This window comes from Mauremys mutica, chromosome 2 (genome assembly GCF_020497125.1).
Source record: "Mauremys mutica isolate MM-2020 ecotype Southern chromosome 2, ASM2049712v1, whole genome shotgun sequence".
In the NCBI taxonomy this organism is placed as follows: domain Eukaryota; kingdom Metazoa; phylum Chordata; order Testudines; family Geoemydidae; genus Mauremys; species Mauremys mutica.
Genome location: NC_059073.1, coordinates 227,460,684 through 227,482,883, shown reverse-complemented (window position 1 = coordinate 227,482,883; position 22,200 = coordinate 227,460,684). Strand labels below are relative to the sequence as shown.

Genomic DNA, 22,200 nt, shown 5'->3' with positions numbered 1-22,200 from the left:
TAAAAATAAAAAACATTTAGCAATGTTAACTTTCAAGGTAAAATGGAATAAACACTCTAAAAAAAGTAAAACAAAAAAACAGATACTAAGTCAACGTGAATAAACGTAAGAAGTATAAACACACGTAAACTGTTCTAAAAGTCAGTTTTTCCTTCACTAACCTGCCAAAACCTGTGTCCAGGCCCTCAAGGTTCTGTGTTTCCCCTGCAATAATTGAGGGCATCTTTAAAACATCTAGAGCAATGTAAAGAATGCGGCTCCCTGTTCTGCTTTAGATGTTAGTGATACCATTAACTGTTGCAAAAGAAACAGAAATCTGAAGATCTAAGCTCAGGTCTAGGCAGGTAAAATTAAAAAGAGGGGGAACCCATCTTTTAGTTCATTATTAAAAATAATTTTATTCTACACAAACACGCATTATGGTAAACCCAAATCCTGGTCCCATTGAAGTCAAAAGCAGAACTTCCCAATTGTTCAGTGGCCCAGAATATAGTGGTTAATTATTTACCAAGTTTTTCAACTTAAAAAAAAAAGTTCTGTTCACTTTTAGTTTAAGACAAAAGGGACCTTTTAAATATGGTTTACCAAGATGGCCAGAACATCTACCAGCTTAAGATACTCAATTCTTGTCCCTACTGAATGCAATATCTTTGTAGCTATACAATAATTTGGCATTTAGGTAGCTGACTGTTGTTGAGCAATATTCTGCTGCGAGGTATTTGAGTAAAAACTCTTAAGGAAGAGCTGCTTAGCTCTCTTGGTCTTCCTAGAGGAAGGAAGAAAAGAAGCCACTTCCTTTCTTCCTCCACGCCCCAGCCTCGGCAGCAGCTGGAGTCCACTGCTCCGGCCCCTTCAATAGAGAGGGGGATAGGAACCTGCAGTTCTGAGCCCCTCTCGCCTTGTCTGCTGCAGAGAGAGAGAGACAGAGAGAGAGACAGAGACAGAGACACACACGATCCCTGGGTGAATCTGGAGGCAGGCCTATTGGATGTCCCTCTGAAGATTGGAGATAAAAGTGAGACCATCAGCTAGCCACAACCTGAAATTGTCAGGTGTCGAGATTGAGGGTGAAGTCATCCAGGAAACCACAAGAGAAGAAAGTTAAGTTGTCCAGAGAACTAAGTTCTGATTACAACTCAGCACAATCATTTCTCCCCAAAAGTAACGAACTGTAAACATTTTGCCATACTATATATATTTGGGTTGAGAATAACATGAAGGAGGCAGCACTATAATACACTGATATTTTGTGGGAAATCAGCGTTCTGAAGTGGGCAAGATGGGAGGCATTTGCTAATCTAAGCAAAGACTATTTAATGCTGGCGAAAGAATTATCTCCTAGTCATTGCAGTCCCAGATCCTGCAAAATGATCTGTGTAAGCAGAGCTTGGCACCTGTGCCAAGCCCTGCTAACCCTGCAGGGACATATGGGTCTGCCCCCCATGGAACAGTTTGCAGGTTCGGGGCCTGATATTTGAACAAAAGGGAAATGTGTTTTTATATACACATATTGTGTTTGTGTAAAGTATATACAATATGTATACGCACAATACATGACAGTGATACAGTAGAAAGGTTTGATTAAAATGCATTTGGGACATCTGCATTAATCCCAGATGTGAAGCTATTAAAACCCTTTGTACCATTCTGCATATACCACATATTTTACAAAAATACAACTTTGTGTTTCTTTTTACTTTTGCGTTTGTTTTTGTTTCCTCTCACCTAAAAAGTCAGTCTCTCTCAGTTCCAGGAGAGAAACTAGAAAAGTTTCTGAGAAAAAACCACCCCCCACTGATATGTAAACAATACATGTCCTAAATAATATTACTATGCATAAAAATATCATGACACATGAATAGATCCCAGACACTTCCAGAGATAGAAGCAACTGCAGCTTGTTCACTGCAAAACGGGGAATCCCCCCTTTTCTAATGATATAAAGCTTCTTTACTAAAACCCTGAAAGGCTATGAGATATCAGGCCCTACATCTACCACTGATACCAGGACTGGATATTGCCTATCCTGATCTGTAGGCCAGTATAATCTGAAGGTCTGGGAAACAGAGAAGACAATTCCATGTTTGGAGAAAAGACAAGTGCTCTCTCTTTTCCTCAACTATTTGTATAGCAGGTTGATATAACAATTCAAAATGGCAACAGTTGGTGGCTGTTTGAAACATTTCAGAGGTTTAAAATGCCAGTAGTAGTCCTAGAGGAAACTGATTAGTTGGTAGGGCTCAGGTGAGGTGGTCAGGGTGCATGACATGTCCTTTGTCACATAGCCATTGCTGCTATGAGTGGGTGCATTTATACAGAAACATTTTTAAAGTCATGTTCAAATACTAATCACTATAAACACCTCTATTGGGTAGGAAATTAGTTTTTCCCATCACACAAAAGGGAAAACTAAACTAAACGTAAGTGACATTCCCAAATGCACAACAACATGCAATGAGAGAGTTGCAAAACTATTGAGAGAACTCAGGAGTTCCTGTTTCCCAACCCTAGACTCAGGCCACTAGCCCATGCCGCCACTCTAATATATCAGCTTATATGAGAAAGAAAATGGGGGGTGGCGGCAAGTGAAAAATTATGAGAACCTGGTTAATCAAACATGAGAAGTTTCTTGGATGGCATCTACATATTCTGCTAGTCTGTGATAATTAGAGAGATGAGGTGGCTGAGCTCACATCTTTAATTGGACCAGCCTCTGTCAGTGAAAGACTCTCTTTCGAGCTTACACAGAGCTCTTCTTCAAGTTTGTCTGTCTCACCAACAAAAGCTGGTTCAATTAAAAAAAAAAAAAGAAAAAGAAAAAGTTACCTCACCCACCTTATCTTTCTAATATCTTGGGATGAACACAGCTACAACAACTCTGTACATGGTAATGACATTCACAAACCTAGGGAACAGCATGCAAATATCCAGTGTCTTGCAATTCACCATCTGAAATTAGTAGCTGTTCTTTTCGCTTGCCTGCTTGAGGTCAGAATTTGAGAACAATCTCTGAACTCTAAAGTTTTTAATTGAATGGTAATTTAGGCTCACATACTAGCTCCAATCCACCCACAGAATGTGATTTATGTCAATGAAAATTCCTTACAATCAAGGCCAGTATAGTAAGTGAAACTTGGCCTTAGGGGAAGTGGGGAAAAACAGGAGTAAGTCACAACATTCTCAAAAACAAGACAGTTACAGTAACCTTGGAAGAGATATGCATTCCACCCTTTTCACCAAAACAGCAATGTCACAATGGCATTTTGCTAGAGGAAATGCAGGAAGAAAGTATGAAGAAACAAGAGGGCAACACTTTATACCTAGATGTCCTTAGATACCAATTATAGCAAATGATCAAAAGAATCAATGGCAAAATAGAAAAAAAAAGATAGTAAAAGGAGGAAAAGAGTCAAGAAATAGAGCCTAATAATTTAGAGTCAAACTGTGTCACAAATCCAGTTTATATTTGCCTACAGATCATCAACAGTCCACAACAACATCAGCATTTTCTACAAAATATAGGTGGTTTGTTTTTGAAGCACAGAACTGTTAGTATTCTGAATGAAATTATACGCAAACACTCAAGATCAACTGAACGAAGTAAACAAATTTTAGTTAGGGACAGCACTCTTTGTTGCTTTCCACTCTCAAACGGTACATTGGAAATGCTGCACATACACAAAACCATTTTACATACAGTATGAAAAACACTTCCATACCGATGCAAAAAGGGTATTGGTAAGGATAGTTTGACAGACAAAATCTGACTATCCTTGAGTTATTTTTCTGTTTTTAATAAACTTGATGATTGTATTAATAAGTTATAGTTAGGTGTCATTATGATGGTTTGCTTTGGTGATGGAATGCTCCATGCATATCTCCACTATTCCAGCATAAGCGTATAGTGAGAAGACACCTCTCCAATGTTTATATTTAGCTGATCCCAGGGGAGAGGATGTCTCTAAGCTTTTTTTACGCACTCTTATTTCTGATCTCCAGACTGCAAATGCATCCGTTTCAGAGCACTCCCAATTGATTTAAGAAACACAGTTAATGTCCCAATATTGCTCATAAACCAGTGTCTCCCACATAAGAGAGTAATATACAATTAATTATATCTATCTGAATGTTTAACCATTTTTTTGATAATTTAAGGGGAGATGGGCAGGTCAAAGTTCTTAGGTACCATGATCCAAAGCTTACTCAAAAGGAATAGAAAGATTCACACTGAAATTTTAAAAGGCTGATCCAAAGTCCATTAAACCTGATTTTTTTCAAGACTATATATTCATATTTTTAAAAAAAAAAACTTTATAATGGAATCCATTTCCTAAAACCAAAAAACTGATTGTTTTCAATCTTTGCAACCCAAACATTGCAGCACCGGGCTAGAGCAAGAGGTAATAAAAGTAAAATCTGCTAGAAAACAAAACTAAAAGCAGACATCTCTTTTCCCAAGCTGAAAGAAATGCAAACACTAAAAACAAAGATCAAAGAAATTTAGGGTTTTGCAATTCTTTGTTTTAATAATTCCAACTGTTATTGTAGAGGACTTTTATTTTACATATGATTTATTTTACATGACATTATCCCTTTAAATCACTGTTACTCAGGGACACTGAATTTGCTACATTATTTAGTTGAAGGAAGTATTTATATACAGTTTTCCACCAACATGTTAATGTTGAATATAAAAATAGACTCCTTTTTAAGTCTGCTTTACTTTACATTATATTATATTATATTGTTGCATCATATGCGGAAAGTTGCAACAAGACAATATGCCAAAATATAAATTAAATATTTAGTCTCCAGACAATGTACTTGCTTTCTATCAGTAACAAATAAAAAAAATAAAGCTGGTGAACCAAAGTGGAGCGAATCCTAAATTATCTGCAGTCTCCATGAGCCAGCAGTTCAAGAGCTTGCATGCTTGTACAGTAGGTATGTACAAGATAGCTTTGCAAACATTACTAGAACGGTTTGCAACCAGTGAAGATAATTTTGATTATTTCCACTCCAAAAATTCCTATATCAGAGCCACATCATTGAAGACAATCTAACCATAGGAAAAATAGTGATGGGAAAACAGTCTTCGCTAATATTATATATCAACTAGATATACATATCTTGTCTAAAGTGACTAAGGGCCCTGCTTTTGAAAGACTCCAGTATTCTGAGAAAGGGAAGTAAATACTTTTAAGAATATTCTGACTTCCTTTCCCCCCACCATGACCAGTATCACTGATTTATAAAGAGAATTTCTGTCTGAAGTCTCAACTGCAGCACAGCAAAATACATTTGAAAAATTTAAAGGGAGCAATACATCTGTTGTTCCCACCTCAACCTCACTGGGCACAGTACAGTAAAGAAAAATAAATTCTCCTTCAAGACAATTTAAATCAATGACAAAAGAACAATGTAAAGCAGCCTCAAGGTAAGCAGCAGTTCAGTGTTTTGCAATGGGTAATATAAAATTTCATCCTTGTTAGATGTATTTTGATTAGTTCTAATAAATGACTGATTTTCTTTTGGTTGTTTGTAATGACAACACATCATCTAAGGAGCTTTATTCTTTTTTCCCCTCCAGTCACACAGTACGGTAAATAGACTGTCTAGTTTTATGAATTAGCATTTAAAACTAGTGTAGGTTATGCAACAAGCATTCAAATTCTGTAGTATTTTTGATAGCAGTAAGTAAAAAGCCTTTTAATAACTTCAACATGTGCTTGAAAAAAAAGTAGTTACATCAAAGCAGTTCAAATATTGAAGACAAAAACCAGTAAAAATCCAGTTTGGTATGAGACAATTCTAATGCACCTAGTGCAGTGTAAATAGTCTTTCACATTTCCCCCAAGGGAAAATACTGTAAGACTATATCTGAAATGAATCAAGCATATTTAAAAAGATCACAAATTGGTCAAATGAATGTGTATTTTTGGCAGATTCACTTCAGATACTACTTGCTACAGTCTATAGAAATCTCTAATCTCACATCAGTGTTGCCTATAGTGCTTCAATATTTATTACATGTTATGATAAGTACCTGTGAAAGGGGACATTCCTTGGCCAATGAACTCTGGTTCATATCCTTCAGTAAGTCCTTGAGAGCATTTCTTACTGTTGTGTGAGACCACTGTTCAGGAGGCAAGTCTTCTAGTTTAGGGCAACTATTTGAGACATAGATTAGAAAAGGGATTATTACAAGATTGCATCCTGCTGCAGAACATTCCTTTAAGACAGACAGATTTCATTTTGCGCATCAAGCAGATGCATCTGGAGATTGCTCTCGGTCTCCTGATTGTTCCGATTAGTTAATTACTTTATACAACACATCTGCTGTATTGATGCATGAATTATACATCAGCTGCATGTGGCGACTATTTTTTCATGTTACTTCTACCTTCCTGCTCTGATGCGCTTGGTAAAACAATTTAAAGGTGTAATGCTTTCTCACAACTGATCATGAAAAGCATTAATATATTAACCAACCATTTTTTGCATTTTTTGTTACTGTGAAATTTAAGAACCTAGACAGCAACAATAAGTGTGAGCAAGTCATTCTTTTACAAAATGCACACAGATGGTACTGTTCATGATATGCAAAAATATTTTTCTCTTAAGTAAACTTTATGTAAAATGCCTTCTTGTAATGCATCATTTAATTGACTAAAATGCAATATACTTTTAATGAGATATCCAGAGAAAATCTATGTATCAGAGCTATACGCATGAAAGTTTTCTACAACCGCATGTTGTAACTTAAAAATTATAATAACCAAAAAGGAATGTAGATAAGCTTTTGAACTTTGAGCACACAGCACAGTGGGAATCAAATACAGGCTATATTACTAATCCTAACAGTGGACAACTAGCAGTCCATGTCCTAAGACCGGTATGTGTGACTCACCTGTGTAACTGGATTTTCAGTGTGACCACATGATACACATCTTGCAGCATGTCTGCTACTGTAGCATCAGGGGCATCTGTCACATAGGAGAGTGGAACTGGATTCCACTTCCCAACCTGGATTAGCCCTGTGCCAGACAGAGAAATTATATTATTTAATAAATGTATTTTACAAGGCTTTGAAAAATACCTGTGATTTTAAGCAGTGCCACTGTCCTTCATTCCATGCTCATTTATTTGAGGACAAGCACGAAAAACCTGCAAGTTAGCTGTCCATGCTATGAAATTATATAAATGCATTACAGTAAAGGATCAAAATTACCATCCAAATATACTTTGTCTTATTGAACTCTCAGAACTTAAGAAAATCATTCATACACATTATATGGGATATTATAATGCAAGATCTCAGTACTGAAAAATACTTCACAATCCACAGAACCCATCAGTAACAGAATAAAAAGAAACAGAGCTAGATATTTAGTCATAAACGCAAGTTGACTCTCAACAGTCCATCTGCTCAAATATGCTTTACACTTCCTTGTAGATCCTCAGTGGAGCATATTATTAAGGTCAATAAGCATACTAATGATTCAGTTGAAGTCATTTTTTTTAAATTATAATCTACCTCAACATTCCATGAGCAAAGCATATGTTAACTAAATAAAAATACATTAAGCAAAAATTTAAAAGAAACAAAATCTACAAGGAGTAAAACATAATGATTGTACTGCATTCCAGAAAAAGTTTCTACATTTTCCCCCATAAAACAAACAGTACAGTTTAGCAATCATATTTACCTTTTGCTTGGGCAGCAGAGCTATGAGAATATCCAAGTGATAGCAATGCCATTTCAATCAGTTGGTTGAATAGCATGTCCTTCCTTACCAACACAAATTCTGCATGCTCCTCCTTACAGTCATACTCAATGGAATTTTCATAATGTTCCACTACACAAAACACTGGAAGCATAGTTCCTATTAAAAAAAAGTAAAATATACAGTATTAACTGGTGTTATTGTAGGAATAAGGAAGAAATCTACAGCATTACATGGCTAAAGCCCTATAAAGTTGCAGAGGAATATATAAGGGTATCCTATGATTGTGTAAAACATCACTCCCTCCCCCCCCAAAAAAGAGTTATTTAAAATAAATATTATTTCCATAAAAGGCATAAGTGCAAATATATCCCTACTACTACTTCATCTGCTACAGAACAGAGAATTACCTGCCTGCAGAAATAAATAATAAGGCTGACAGGAGAGAAATAAGTTGGTTGTCTCTGTCCTGTCTGATTTGTTGTGAGTAGCATGCAGCGTGAGAACCTAAATACATACTGCAGATGTCTTCAGAGTAAGCCATTTTAATGGCATCTACATAATTTTGTTCATTAACATTAAAACTTTACTAATTGTGCCAAAAATATTCATTTACCTTTGATTTAAAAATTTCACCTTTGTCTTTTGTTAAATCTCCATGCTAACAAACTGTACAAGGAAACAAAGCACAACTTACTGCTAACTGATGCTGCATTCATTGTCTGGATCTAACCAGATCACTACTAAACTGCAATTCCAAGACTTGTATCTTTAAGAAACAGTAATAATAATTTTAATCCAGTTTTAAATTTACCTGCCATTGACACATTTTTGGCAAATGTAGTTTGCTACTTCACACCATATATTTCTAGTCTTACTGTAGATATGATTTGTATGTCCAAAAGTCATTTTCTTGGTTGTTACTGATTAATATCTATATTATATATTTTTGTATTTGAAGACAAATGTTTCCCCACACCTTTTGCTTAATTCAGTGCAATCTACTAGACCATGACCAGAAGATTAACAGAGAGCCCAGCAACACTTACTGCTGGGAAGAAGCATTCTTCTGGAAGTCAGAATTGTGGATTTCTTTAAAACTGTATTTATTTTATACAAAATAGCAGGGTACTACAAAAAGACCTTGGAACTGCAGCCCCAATCCTGTCCTTAGTGAAGTCAATAGCAAAACTCCCATTGGCTTGAGACGTGCAGAATCAGGCTCCTTAATGACAGGAAGCAAAAGGGTTAAAAAGCAGATGCACAAGAACTGGCTTATGGCAGATTGCCAGAGGGGTATCATTTTTAGTATAAATGATGACAAGGGTTACTTTAACAGGGCACCCAGGATCTCCAATTAGTCCTGCAATGTTAATGTCTCTGTGAGCACTGCCCTCTAGACTTATAGGGTACGTCTACACTGCAATTAAACATCCACGGCTGGCCCATGTCAGCTGGCTTTCTAACCTGCAAAGGTGCAGAAAAGATACTATAGTTGAAAAAATAAATGTATTGCTGATATATGCTTTAAAACCCCTTTGTTCATTTGTACTCCTGCCTGTGACAAGAGATTATAATAAAGAGATACCCTTTAAGCATATTTTATTATATATCTATAGATATATAAATACATTACACACACACACACCACATCTGCAATAAGCTGTTCACCAGAGAGTCAGTCTCTGGGAAACAAATCCCTTCAGGCTCATTTGGAAAAGCTCACAAACTCAGTCCGGTTTACCCAATAGACTCAGCATGAAAGACAAGACTAAATGCTTGCCAATATTTATGTAGTTGGGGGAGAGAGGGAGAGACACAGAGTTGGGGAGGGGGAAAAAGGGATTCTGTTCTTGTTTTTAAATCACAAATAAGACAAGACAGGAAGACCAGAGCAAAAACAGCATATGCAAACTGGCAATTTCTTCACTAGATTTAATTGAGCTATGGTTAGATTTCCAAAAACAAAAACACCCCACACAAACTTCACTTGGGAGTGGGTTTTTCCCAGCTCTCTGAGTTCAAGTTTGACCTGACAGAAAGTTTCACTGTTAAATATCTGAAGGCAAAATCTACATCAAGCTTTATTTTCATGTGAAATACATAACTCTATTTCAAAAATTACAAAGGCAGGGAGTGAAATACTGCATTTGGCTTCTTAATTTCTCCTCTTCCCCTGCCTCCAGTAGGCTACAAAAATTAGACTATTACAACACAGACACACAGATATTTCATTTTATGTACAAATGTCCCATAAGTTACAAGACTCCTAAAAACATACTACTTGAAACAAAACAGTAGGACCTCTTGACCAGATTTTGATGCAAGTTGTAGATATCAAAGGTGTATCCTGGTAGTGACACACAGGTACCATCTGACTACAAATCAAATTGCTAAACCTTCTAGCAACTGTCACTTGTGTCCTTCTGCTAATGTGAAAAACATTATGCAGAAGAGCACAATCTTAGCTGGCTGATCACTCTTGCTAGTATTTGGCAAGAAATTCAAGTGCAGCAACTTCCTAACCTTCTAGTATTAAAGGGGAGAGCACTGGTCAGTGTTCGGTGCTAAAAATACAACATGATTTAAACCTGAAGGCAGTGTTAGAGCTTTTGCTGAAGGTTTATGAGCCTGTGTAAACAGCACGTCTGCCATAAGGAGCAGTGAAATCTGTAGAATCCTTGTCTAAAACTGTCCTGGCATTAAAGTTTGCTGTGCAAATATCACATAATACCAGAGACAGCTGAAATCTCCTATTTAGGAATTTATGGAACTTATATGTTTGCAGGCGTCAGAAAGTCCTTTTTATATAGCCCCAGTGCTACACAGTACAATATTAATGCACTCTGTTTGAAAAGCCATAATAAATTATATTTTTAATGCTCTTACCCTGGCTTTCTTAAGATGCATACATTCTTGGCAAACAATCAATAAATAGGGTAATCATGAGCAGAGGCCAAAGAATTTGCTGAAGTGCTGTTTTTCCATTTTTAATAGATAAAGATCTAACAATACGGACTGCTGTGTCTGTTCATTTCAGGATCAATATATTCTTTGTTTTCGCCAAACCGAGGAAAAAATAAATGATTGTATGATAAATGTTATGCATCAGACACAATGAAATCCCACTGCCTTCTAACTTTACGTGTTTAATGGTCTTGGCTGCATTTTACACTTTGCTTAGCAAATGCAAGAAAAATCTGAATTATAAACATATAGCAATTATACTGAGAAAAAGTAGAAGTCATTTTAAAACAAATGCCAAACACATACAGCATGTTTTGATTTAAATTAGCAAGTCTGTAGTATACAGTCAAAATGACATATTTTGATATACAAGATTAATATATTATGGTGAATTCTAAAGTATTTTAATACAAACAAAAGCCACACACACACACACCAATCAATGATTCTAAACGTGACTTTTCCTTGTGAGAATGTCTAATTACAGCAAACCAACCACTGAAAAATATGATGCCCAAGATGTTCATTGTTCAATAATGAATTGTACTTAAGAAAATAAACTGTAAAGATTGACATCATAAATGACTTTTCCAGTGTGTTACCTAAAGATTTAAACTCTCTTCTTTAAAGAACTTGCAACTGTTAATGAAATACTGTTGACTTTTCCAAGCTTGGACTATCACTAAGAGCAAAGGCAAGAATTAGGTTTTTAGGATTCTGTGCATCTTTTTATATATATTTCAGTGCTGCTTAGCAAAACAAACTCACCAGAGAGTGAGTTTATTACATTAACTGTCTTTCAGTGGAAGAATCTGGTCTAATGAGGACAACTAAACTTAAGACACTCTTTACCTTAACAAAAATAAGACTCCACCCTGGAAAGCAAGATGCTCCACCCAAACATGAAGCTTATATTTCCCAAATGTGATTTACATCATAACTGGAATATTTTTTTTTTAGAATTCAGTACTGAAATATAAATGAAGTCTGTGAAAAGTATGTTTCCCCACCTAAATGGCAATGCATATATTAATATAATTAATATTTCTCCAATGCAGATTAAAAGTGTTACCTTTTCTAATATTTGTTTTCATCAGGTGTCCAGAGTGTTTTAAAGGCACTCCTTGCATTTTAGTTCCTGTACTTCCAAGTCTTCCTCTTCCTAATGGGCTCCCATTCTGTTCCAAGCGCGCAATTTTGGCTGGTGGACCCTTCGGATCGCTTACATTGTTAGACATTTCTGAATGTTCTTTCCCCTGAGTTGCCTCGTTCAAATGATCCATACTCAGTCCCGCCTCTAAAGATCACCTGCCATGATTTAAAAAATATATATATGTTGTACACGTGTGCGTATGTGTATGTAGACAGTTAACACATGTACAGAGATACATATGTATTGTAAGCTCGCAATTAAGAAGTAAATGAATATTTTAAAATAAGATAATATATTTATCCTCAGAAAAATGTTCCCATTCTCCAAAGATTGAATGATTTGGTGAAAAAATATTTAATGCCACCTACAGAACACTAAAACAACTATGTGCAGCCTAGGAAGTCATATTCTATCTTGAATTCTTAAGAATGAGAATTAAATAGGTGAAGGGGATTACTAAATTACATACTCCAATCTATCCATTGCTACAAATCTCACAACTGTTTGTTGTAAATCATGAATGCTTTTATTTAAAAAAAAATTAAAAAAAAAAAAAATGAAACCAACACTATAAAAGTGCTTTCTCTCTGCTAGTAAATAAATGCAAGTACAACAATGAAGAGAAGACTGAAGCTTTAGGTAACCATGCAACAGATTTATTAGCAACATGAAATATTGTGCATTTACATCTTTTTCCTAGAAATATGAACAACTTCAATTGCCTTGTAATTTTTGATCAGGTGGGGTTTTGTTTGTTTTTGCATTCTTCCAAGCCGTTTTACATTACGAATTATCAACTTTTGAAAACTTAAAATATGTAGACGAATATTTTAAGATGTAATCCAGTTTTAAATGTTAGGTCAAATATGGGATCTTTTAAAAGTCAAAACAAACTGAAAGAAAGTGGAAACATCTCTCAAATATCACAAGGGTCTCATGCTGAAAAACCACAAATCCTGTGGAACTTCAGAAACCCTCCAACACAGGTACCTGAAGTCAAAAAAATGGAAGTAATTTCAACAATATCAAATTAATGGATATTTTAGCATGTTGTATTTCCTTTCTAAAAACTTGTTTCTTAAAACAAATACATTCCAGCTAAATGACTGGATCATTAAAATCCCTAGACTAAAACACTGAGTAAGTTTGTGATTTTAGTTATATAGATAGAAACACAAACACACACACACCCCAAAACCTATTTTATCAACTATAAAAAAGTCAGTTACTGAAAATAGATACTTATCTGGTAGTGATTTTATTCTGGATTACTATCCTAGTTATATTAGGGTCTTCTACCTTTTTCTGACTGAGAAAGGTATGGTCACACTGTCAATTACATTATATATAGAATATAATCAAAGAACAGGTGACTAGACATTCATTTTATGAACTAGTATTTACATTACTGAGTACAAACACTAATACTAGGGGAATCATATTTAGAAAGACTTGCATGAATCTGATAATTGCTACTTTCTTTCAGTTGCCTAGTAATTCAACACATTTTGTACATTTTTCATTGCAAAGCTATTTAGGTCTGGATTTCTTGGGAGACACCATATATTCCAATGATAATTCTGTAAACAATTCTATCCCGTTTGAACACAGGCTGCTTTGTCCTCCATAGCCAAGAAAAGAATTGTGTTAATCTGGATGTTTACTAGCAACCTTAAGAATGCCGACTGAATAACTGTAAAGTTTAGAAAATAATGGTTATTTATCCTTAAGCTGTAGAGTGACATGCTGAGAACCGAAGGTTTACCATTGATCATGGTCCCATCTGTTTTTGGTTATGAGTCTCATTAAACAATAAATGTGCCTATTTTAACCACTTTTTTTTAAAAATCAAGATTACTCTATCATTACATTAACTACAGTCTAACCAAAGACGACAGACTCAAATCATTGACATCTACCAATGTATCCTTACAATGCTGCTTTATTATAAAACTATTCTGAAACTAGTCTTTCTTGAGAATAAGAGGATTCACTTAAAAAAAATAAAAAGCCTTACTCAAGAAAATCCATGTCACTTCTGGCAACTTAAAAAGTACACTACAACTCCAAGTTTCTTGCTACAAAAAGTATCCAGTCATCATGAATAGAATAGTATATCATATACAATGAATAAAAATGATAAATCAGAATTTAGTTAGTGTATTGACTGCTACCAAAACACCTAGGGTCATTCTAATTTGGCCTTAGAATACCCACCCATAGGCATCCTTTAACCACTTAGTCATCTTGTAAAAAGCTTTACATTACAAAGCAAAGTTACATGCACATAAAACACCTAATTTATTCATTTCAACTCCATGCCCAAGGCTAAAGTTCACTGAAACCTCAGTTTGGAATAGGGATGAGCAACAATCAGCATGGCCTGCTCAGAATGACAGCACTATGGAATAACTATTATCTCTACAGATGGCAGGCAGAGAGTTTATTCAGGTTTCATATTGAGACCTCCTTTACACTAGCTACCAGTTTTCATCCTAGACATTATATAAGGTCACAATTTCAACATACAGTTTCAAAAAGATCACACACACACACACACACACACACACCCAACTAATTTCTGAATGAATTCATTGTAATAGTCCCTATTCCTGAAATAAGGGGAATCTGTATTATTTTATTTCTTTAACTTCTCATGAATTAGCCCCCTCCCCTTTTCATCTGCCCTCCTTTTTCTCTCCCCAATAAAACCCCATAATCACATTTAAAACAGGCTCTGCTCTTATCCATTCCATATGGCTGTCACAATCCAGGCCAAGCTTTCACTGTGACCTTTTAAAGAGACAAAGAAGCAAAGTACTATCTAGAAACAGAAACACTGCAGTTTTCTGAGTGAAATTAGCAAAACCGACCCGAAACTCACCACTTCAAAACTTGACAGCATATAAATAACAAAAACAAAGGAGGTTTCCTTTGCAGCCAGAGCTCTTGAAGAGGAAGAAGTTCAAGACTGATGTTGGCTAGGTCCTTAAAAAAAAAAAAAAAAAAAAAAAAACCAACCCCACACACCATACACCCCCTCCCCAAAAAAAAAAAAAAAAAAGCCAGCAGCCCTGAATGCTACGTCTCCCGAAATTCTATTATTTTCTTTTCTTTTCTTTTTTTTTCTTTTTGTTATTTTCCTCTATGCAGGGGAGGGGCAAAAATAAATGGCGAGAAACAGAGTAGCCATGAGCAAAACGGCAATGGACAAAAATATTAAATCTCTTTTAGGAAAGCAGTTTTCAAGGTTTGGAAAGGGAAGGAGGAAGTGAAGCTCAAAATTGAACAGATAAGTGTAATGCTAAAAATAAATTTACAAAATGAAAGTAGTAGATTTAAATTGAGGGGGTGACTTTAGTCTAGCTATTCTTTCAAAAATAATATCAATGCGGACAAGAGCAAGTGGGGGGCGGGAGGGGGGAGAGGAAGCTTTTCTATCCAGGGTGAAGAGTAGAAAGTCTACTTCTAGGCTGTCACTTACACTATTATTCTCCAACAAGGAAGGATACAGAAGAACAGCGCGCATACAAAAATCAATCTGCTCCTCTCCCCCAAAACCACTAATAGCCCCCAAACTTTCTGCATGAATCTATAGTGGGGGTAGGGGGTAGTGTAGAGAAAACAGCAAGAAAAGGCATCAAAATGCCACTTTTAATTTCGCCTTCCCGGTCCGTTAAAAGAAAACACACAACAAAATAGAGAGGATCTGTCTCTTCTCATTTACCCGGGGCTGTTGTGAGAGAGAGAGAGAAAGAGAAAGAGGAGGAGGAGGAGGAAGGAAACGCACTCACAACAAGATACCACCACCACCACCACCAAAAGTAGAGAGATTTCACTCCCACCGAGTCCACCAAGAGGTGTGTATGATTATTTCAAAATAAAAAAATGAACAAAAAAGAGTGATAAAAAAAAAACCCAGACAACTCCACGGAGAGTTACTGCAAATGGCAAAGGAAAAATTGGAAAAACAAAAGGTTGCAAAGAATAAAAAAATTCCTGGCTTTGATGCTTGTTTCCCCCTGGCTGGCTGGCTATTTATTTAGGCCGGTTTGGTGGCTGTGGCTGGATGTTACATGGATATGTTTGTGTGTGTGTGTGTGTCTGTCTCCCCGGACGGAGCTGCTTCGCTTTGCTCTCCCACCCCCTCTGTGTTTCTGTCCCCATTAAATTATTAGTTGACTCATCACTCCTCCTCCTCCTCCTGCTGCTGCCGCCGCCGTCCCCTGCTCAGAGCCTCCTCTCCTCCAGCGCTTTCTGCTGCTGCTGCCGCCGCGGCGGCGGCGGCTTCTTCTTCCTCCTCCTCATTTTAATACAACAACCGAGGCCAGCCGGCTTTTTGCAGCCCGAGACTAGGAGGGACGCAGCCTCCCTGCTGCTGCCCGGAGCCCTTCCCCGGCGGCCCCGGATCATCCGACGCGTCCTGGGAGAGAGAGAGAGAGAAAGTGGCAGAGGAGGAGGAGGCGGCGGCGGTGGAGGAGGAGAGGAGGGGGTGAGCGGAGGAGGGCAGCGAGCAGGGGTGGAAATGGGAACCGGAGCGAGAAGCGGGATGGAGGGGGGTTGGAAACCAGAGACCCAAAGAGGTGAGTGGGGGAGAGGGTTGGGGAGGGGAGGATGCGCGGGGGGGGAGGGAAAGGGGTGCGATTTCCGGCCCAGGGCGCGCAGGAATTTGTAATCAGCTTGATTAGGGTGAGGCGGCTCTGCATTGATTACACACAATAGCCAGAATAAGAGGGGGCCGCGCGCGGCGCAGGCAGAGGAGAGCGGGCGCGCCTGCCTCCGAGCCCCTTTCCTGACGCTGCAGGCAGGACGCGGCGCGGGGGGCCCAACCAGATGGGGGTCGGGGGGGGGTGTGTGAACAATATCCAGGCAACCTGCCAAGATGTGCGTAATAATCAACACCCCCTCCCCCTCTGCTGCCCTGGTGCCAAGTCGCCAACACTCGGCGAGGGATGGGACCCGAGGGGATTGCACTGGAACCACAGGGAGAGGGGACGGGGTATTGCAGGTGACGCTGCTCCGGCTGCCAAGCCTGACAGCCACAGGGGCACCCGCCAGTGAGCAGAGGCTTTCGCAAAGCAAAGTGCGTAGGGGCTGGAGCGATGAGCAGACCAAGGGGCGGTAAAGAGGCAGCGTGGAGAGCTGCAGCCTGGAAAGCAGGTGCATGGTGCACACAAGGAGCAGGCAGATTACAAATCAGGATGGACAACACGGCGTCCAGAGTGGGTGAACCCTTAGAGGCAGAAAAAAAACCCCACCTATTTCCTCGCTACCTCGATTGAAAGAGCTTTTGTTCCTAACACGAGCCATGGAACAAATTGTAAATAATAATTAAAGTTACTGGCTATATAGTTATGGGTGCACTCAAGTTACCAGGAGAGGAAATGGGAATGCTCTGTCTCTGACTTGTAATATTGCTTCACTTTACTCAAGGTTTTCCCAACCCCTGGAAAAGTGAACAGGAAATATGCTCCTCCAAGAAGTAGTTGCAGTTGGAAGCATACCACAGAAGAAACAGAACTCCCCTAACCAAGAGACCTAACAATGCAAATGGAAAGAAAGATTCTCTCTTTTGTATTATGCCAGATGAAAGAGATGGACAAGCACACTTTAAAAGACCACAGTACAGAGGCAGGAGGTGGGACTAAATAGAGTACCTATTCAAGTTGTACATGAAACCATAGTCACTTGCATGATGATCTACTGTAAAGTTTTACAGCAAGGATGATGGTGATGGACATGTGTAACAAAATAAGAAACAGACATAATTAAACAACCCCATATCAGATATTATAAAATCACAATATACTGGAAATAGTATAACCCTGATCAAAAAGCAATGCAATACAGTCATAGAAATCTACAGTTTATAAAATAAGGTCCAAAGCCCACCCAGTGAAATGCAAAGAATAGCAAACTACTGAAACTGGTAAAGTATTCACAAAATAAATGGGTATATGTAAAGATAGATAGATATTTTTCCCATGATGCACTGGGGGAAAGACCATACTAACTACATAGACTTGAAAGCAACAAGTTTGCACAAGCTATGAGAGAACAGGAAAATTAAACTCATTTATTGATAAAGTGCACAAGTTTAGACATACTGTATATGAAAGAAAAGCTATATTAGAAGCAGAAGAAAGTTTTAATTGATGCATGAAAATATGTACCCAATTGGAGAAACAGTACTTCAGGGTAACAACTTGAAAAAAAATGTATTAAGAGAGGCAGAGAAACGGTAATAAACTTAGAAGAGTTATTTTTTAAAGTAGGCAACAGGGAGCTAATATTAATCATAACATACAAAATGCAAACTACAACAATATAATTTCTGAACAAAGAAAATACCTTTACTCTTCACAGCATTTATTGATTTGTATCACCACATATACATTACTATAACAAGCAGAGCATCAAAAGTAGGCAAAGAAACACAAGCTGACATCTACTGAAATAAGCACAAGCAACATACAGGGCACACAGGAAAAGAAAATGGTAATAGGGTGAAATACATAAAATATTTATCATATTCAGCAATGCACAAAATAGATTATAATCACAGAAGCAAAGACATGCAATGCTTGAAAATGAATATATAATATTCAAAGATGTGAAAGTGGAATACTTATGAAACACAAAGTTGTACACATTGTGTTTCATAAGGTTATTAAAATTATTACTGAAAGAGTGCATACTGGACAAAAAGGAAAACAAGAATCATTCTTTTCCCTGTGGCAAAAAGAAAAAAGAGAAGGTGTCATCTACATTTTCTATAACAGATGATCAAGAGATAACTATCTTGCAGGTTGTTTATTTAGAAACTGATCTTTTTCCACCAGATGGTTTGAATTTTCTTTAGTCATTGAAAGATGGAATCTTTACCCCAAACATTCTAACACTTGAAAAATCTGATTTAAATAGTTGAACCTAAACTTTGTGGAAATAGTGGAGAACGTCTACACTGGATCAGTTCTTACCTTTTCAGAATACCCTTTGTAGCACTAAAGTTTAAAAGATGAAAAAAGACTGACCACTGAAGTACACTAAAGAAAAGAGGAAGATGCTGAAAAATGAGAACTTAAAGTGACAGCACATGTATCTGTTGCTTGCAATATGATCAAGAATAAGGAAAATGCAGAACTTAGGGAAAGAGAGGTGCAGTTTAATTAATAGCTATTAAAAATCCTTGGAACAAGGATTATGGCTATAAACACCTTGTAAATTGATCACCAGATAAGATTTAAAAAAAATTAAGACAAAATCTGTATTTTAAAAAATGCATTTGCCTAAGTATTACAATACATATGTGAAAAAGAACTTAAAATGCACAAGTTAAAAAAAAACAGAAAATGATTAATCTTAAAGCATCAAGAGTAAACTAAAAGATTGGGGAGATAAAAATCTGATAATATTTGAGCACAGAGGGCTAAATGATATTGTTATTGACACTAACCAAACACTGAAAAATACTTTGTTAATTATATGATCATGCATATGCATATATCTTGGGCTTGAGATAAATGGTTATGAAAAATAATTGCTGTGAAATTGCATATATGTACATATACCCTTTAAAGTCCGTACCACAATAAACTTCATTACTGTATATCACCTACTCCTGTTAACACACTCATTGCAGGCTCTGAACATTGACTAGTGTAAAAATTTGCTTAGAATGGAAAGCAAAAATTGAGACAATTATTCCTATATTTGCATATATGAATAATTATGCTTCTCATCAATAATAGCAAACTCAGTTGAAATTTTATTTCACTGGTTTATGATACTGATATCAGATTTTTGTAGCAAAAGGCAAAAAATGCTAACATTTTGTAAAAATGTGTAATTGTAGACTATTATGCCAATACATGCTCAAGTATATCAACTTTATAATATTATAATGTCCCACTGGAAGATGTTATTTTTATTTATTAAAAGAGATACATGGATAAAGAAACAGAAGAAACAGATAAATACCCTGGAATGTATGCAGTCAGTAGTTTAAATATCTGATAACTGCACTTTTCAAATTAGTTGCATATCAAGTGAAGCCAAATACTTATATTAAAGCTGCCTCATTATAGTAATCAGAAATAAATATTTTGAATTAGAATGTGTCTTCCCAAAACTGTATATGGACACAAAGTTTGTATCCAGTTTTTGAACTCTGGGATAAGGTGACTCTCAATAGATCAGTCAGTACCTGGGTTACAGAATGAATGCCTTTAGAGTGGAGTGTTACCACAGTGCTTTCTAAGGACTCTATTCTGATCTTCTCTCATTCAAAGTAAGTTGGTATATCTCTGGACATTGTGGGTCAAAATCATGAAGCTGGTAGGATGGTTGATGTATAAAGCAAACAGGACGTGACCTGGAAGCATCACAAAACTGGCACTAGAGACTGCACATTTAGTTTCATCAGATTTTTGTCCAGATCTGGCTGTGGTTGGATTTTCCACATTTGCATTTCTGACAACTGTGAGGCTGCTAGTGTGACTCAAGTAATGGCCTGTGTTAGAGGTGGTGCAGAGAGGTTGCACTGCAACAGGCATCTGTAGGGAAATTCTGGCTGGTTCCCAGAGTGTTACATCAGAATGGCAGCTCCTCTGTTTCAAGAGGTGAAGTGCGCACTCTTCCATGCCTGGCCAGTTCTGCTGCTCAGTGTGGTAAGAGAGAATACTAAGTCCTGGCTTTCAGGAAGCTAACATCCATGGTCACTAGAAGGGAGCAGTGGCTCTCTTGCAGGAGCTTGTACTTAATGCTGCTCAGAGGTAAAGGGAGCGTGGGGTGGGAAGGTCCTTGCACTTCCCTTCACACTGCCTCTTGTGCCCCTGTGCAGAGTTGGAAACAGTCAAGTCTATGGTGTTTAACTCATACCTACGACTGTGCATATTTATATCGTTATTTAACATGTGCCCAAGTCTGTCAGTTTAATGCAGTATTGACTTTCTAGTTACTTCTCCACTGGATGTAACCCTGAATTGCGTATTAGAAATGAACAATCATTGTCTGAAACTACAGTCCAAACAGTTTACCTAACCTGACTGCCACAAGCAGAAATTACATTTCATATGTGTGGCCAATATAGGGTGACCAGATAGCAAGTGTGAAAAATTGGGATGGGGTGGGGGAGTAATAGGAGCCTATATAAGAAAAAGCCCCAAATATCAGGACTGTCCCTATAAAAATAGGGACATCTGGTCACCCTAGGGCAATACATATTGCAACATTTTGGAGTTAGAGTTGCAGCATTTGGTGACATCTCTCTCAATGAAGTGAAAAGTGTATAAGCTTGCATTTTGATCAAAATCTGTCCCAGTCTGGGCAGCGTGTCTGTCAAAAAGTAAGAATGCTATGGGTTTCATTTCACTGAGAAGCATATCACAAAACGCTGCTGTCCCGTCTCATTTTTATCTGTGTTCTTTCACATGTGATGGTCTGAAAGTTGCATAACATGAATATTTAACTTACTTTAGTCTGTATCCAACTGTAGTTAATTGCTTATTAATTGAAGTAAATTATCCTTACCATATCTGTTGGAGGTGAAAGACCTACATATGATGCACTCATTAGTTTATGGACTCAGAATCCCCTAGAAAATATCAGGTATCTACATGATGTCCCACAGTGCTGTATTTTACATTTGGATGTCTCAGTTAGCTTACAGTGTAGAAAATCACATACAGGCAGACATCTCCCTATTGACTACATATCTAAGGAGGCTGGTGTTTATTCCTGCAAATGTTTTCTGAAATATATTTCAATCAAGAAATGTTATTTTGCTAAAATGGATAAGATTATGCAAATACAGTTTAGGGCTAAAACAGGCTACTTTTAGTCATACCACCACATCCCTTTCCATATATGCATTATATAGGTATTTTTCTGTTTTGATTGTGATAATTGTATGATTGGGGAAAACATATACTTTAGTTGATGTGACCTGGCTGGTCATTTAGGTTTGCCTCTAGCTGCCACAAGTCACACTGAGGCAAATTACTGGGAGAAAATTATGGTATAAGTACAACAAAAGTAATACATTTTTGATGATAATAAGTGTGGGAATTGAATGGCTAAAGAGATTGATAATGATAATATAGAGTCTTTCACCTTTAGGTTGCCAATGCAAATCCAAGTTGGTTGCAATGTTAATGGACAGGTGTCAGCATCACAAAAACCATCGCAACAATTAGTACTAATTGACAGTCTTGTTAGCAGTCTCAAGTAGGGAAATCTTGGACTGAATGGGCATGGAAACTAAACACCTTAAAAGTGGTCCCACTAGGAGGAGATGAGGCTCTTTGTTGGAGCAGTGTTGGAAAGCTTACCTTGCTGCTGCCCAATCTATAC

The 22,200-nt window shown here is 37.2% G+C and overlaps 1 protein-coding gene and 1 long non-coding RNA gene across 8 annotated transcripts in view; one reads left to right on the top strand and one right to left on the bottom strand.

Moving 5' to 3' along the window:
* The window catches only part of SATB1 (SATB homeobox 1), a 90,328-nt gene extending 74,337 nt beyond the window's left edge, over nt 1–15,991 (bottom strand). For 6 of the 7 annotated variants that reach the window (XM_045003811.1, XM_045003812.1, XM_045003813.1 and 3 more), the window contains exons 1-5: nt 14,732–15,991; nt 11,767–12,002; nt 7,710–7,886; nt 6,911–7,037; nt 6,047–6,170 (exon numbers count right to left, since the gene is read on the bottom strand). In XM_045003811.1, the coding sequence (XP_044859746.1) occupies nt 6,047–6,170; nt 6,911–7,037; nt 7,710–7,886; nt 11,767–11,977 (639 nt within the window). In that variant the 5' untranslated portion in view covers nt 11,978–12,002; nt 14,732–15,991. Of the gene's footprint in view, nt 1–6,046; nt 6,171–6,910; nt 7,038–7,709; nt 7,887–8,776; nt 8,953–11,766; nt 12,003–14,731 lie in introns of those variants that run through there. The other variant, XM_045003817.1, reaches the window with a different exon arrangement.
* Nucleotides 15,992–16,022: 31 nt separating this feature from the next.
* LOC123363086 lies at nt 16,023–19,963 on the top strand. Its single transcript, XR_006576703.1, has 2 exons — nt 16,023–16,430; nt 17,281–19,963. It is a non-coding gene; the product is annotated as an uncharacterized LOC123363086 (long non-coding RNA).
* Nucleotides 19,964–22,200: the final 2,237 nt, after the last annotated feature.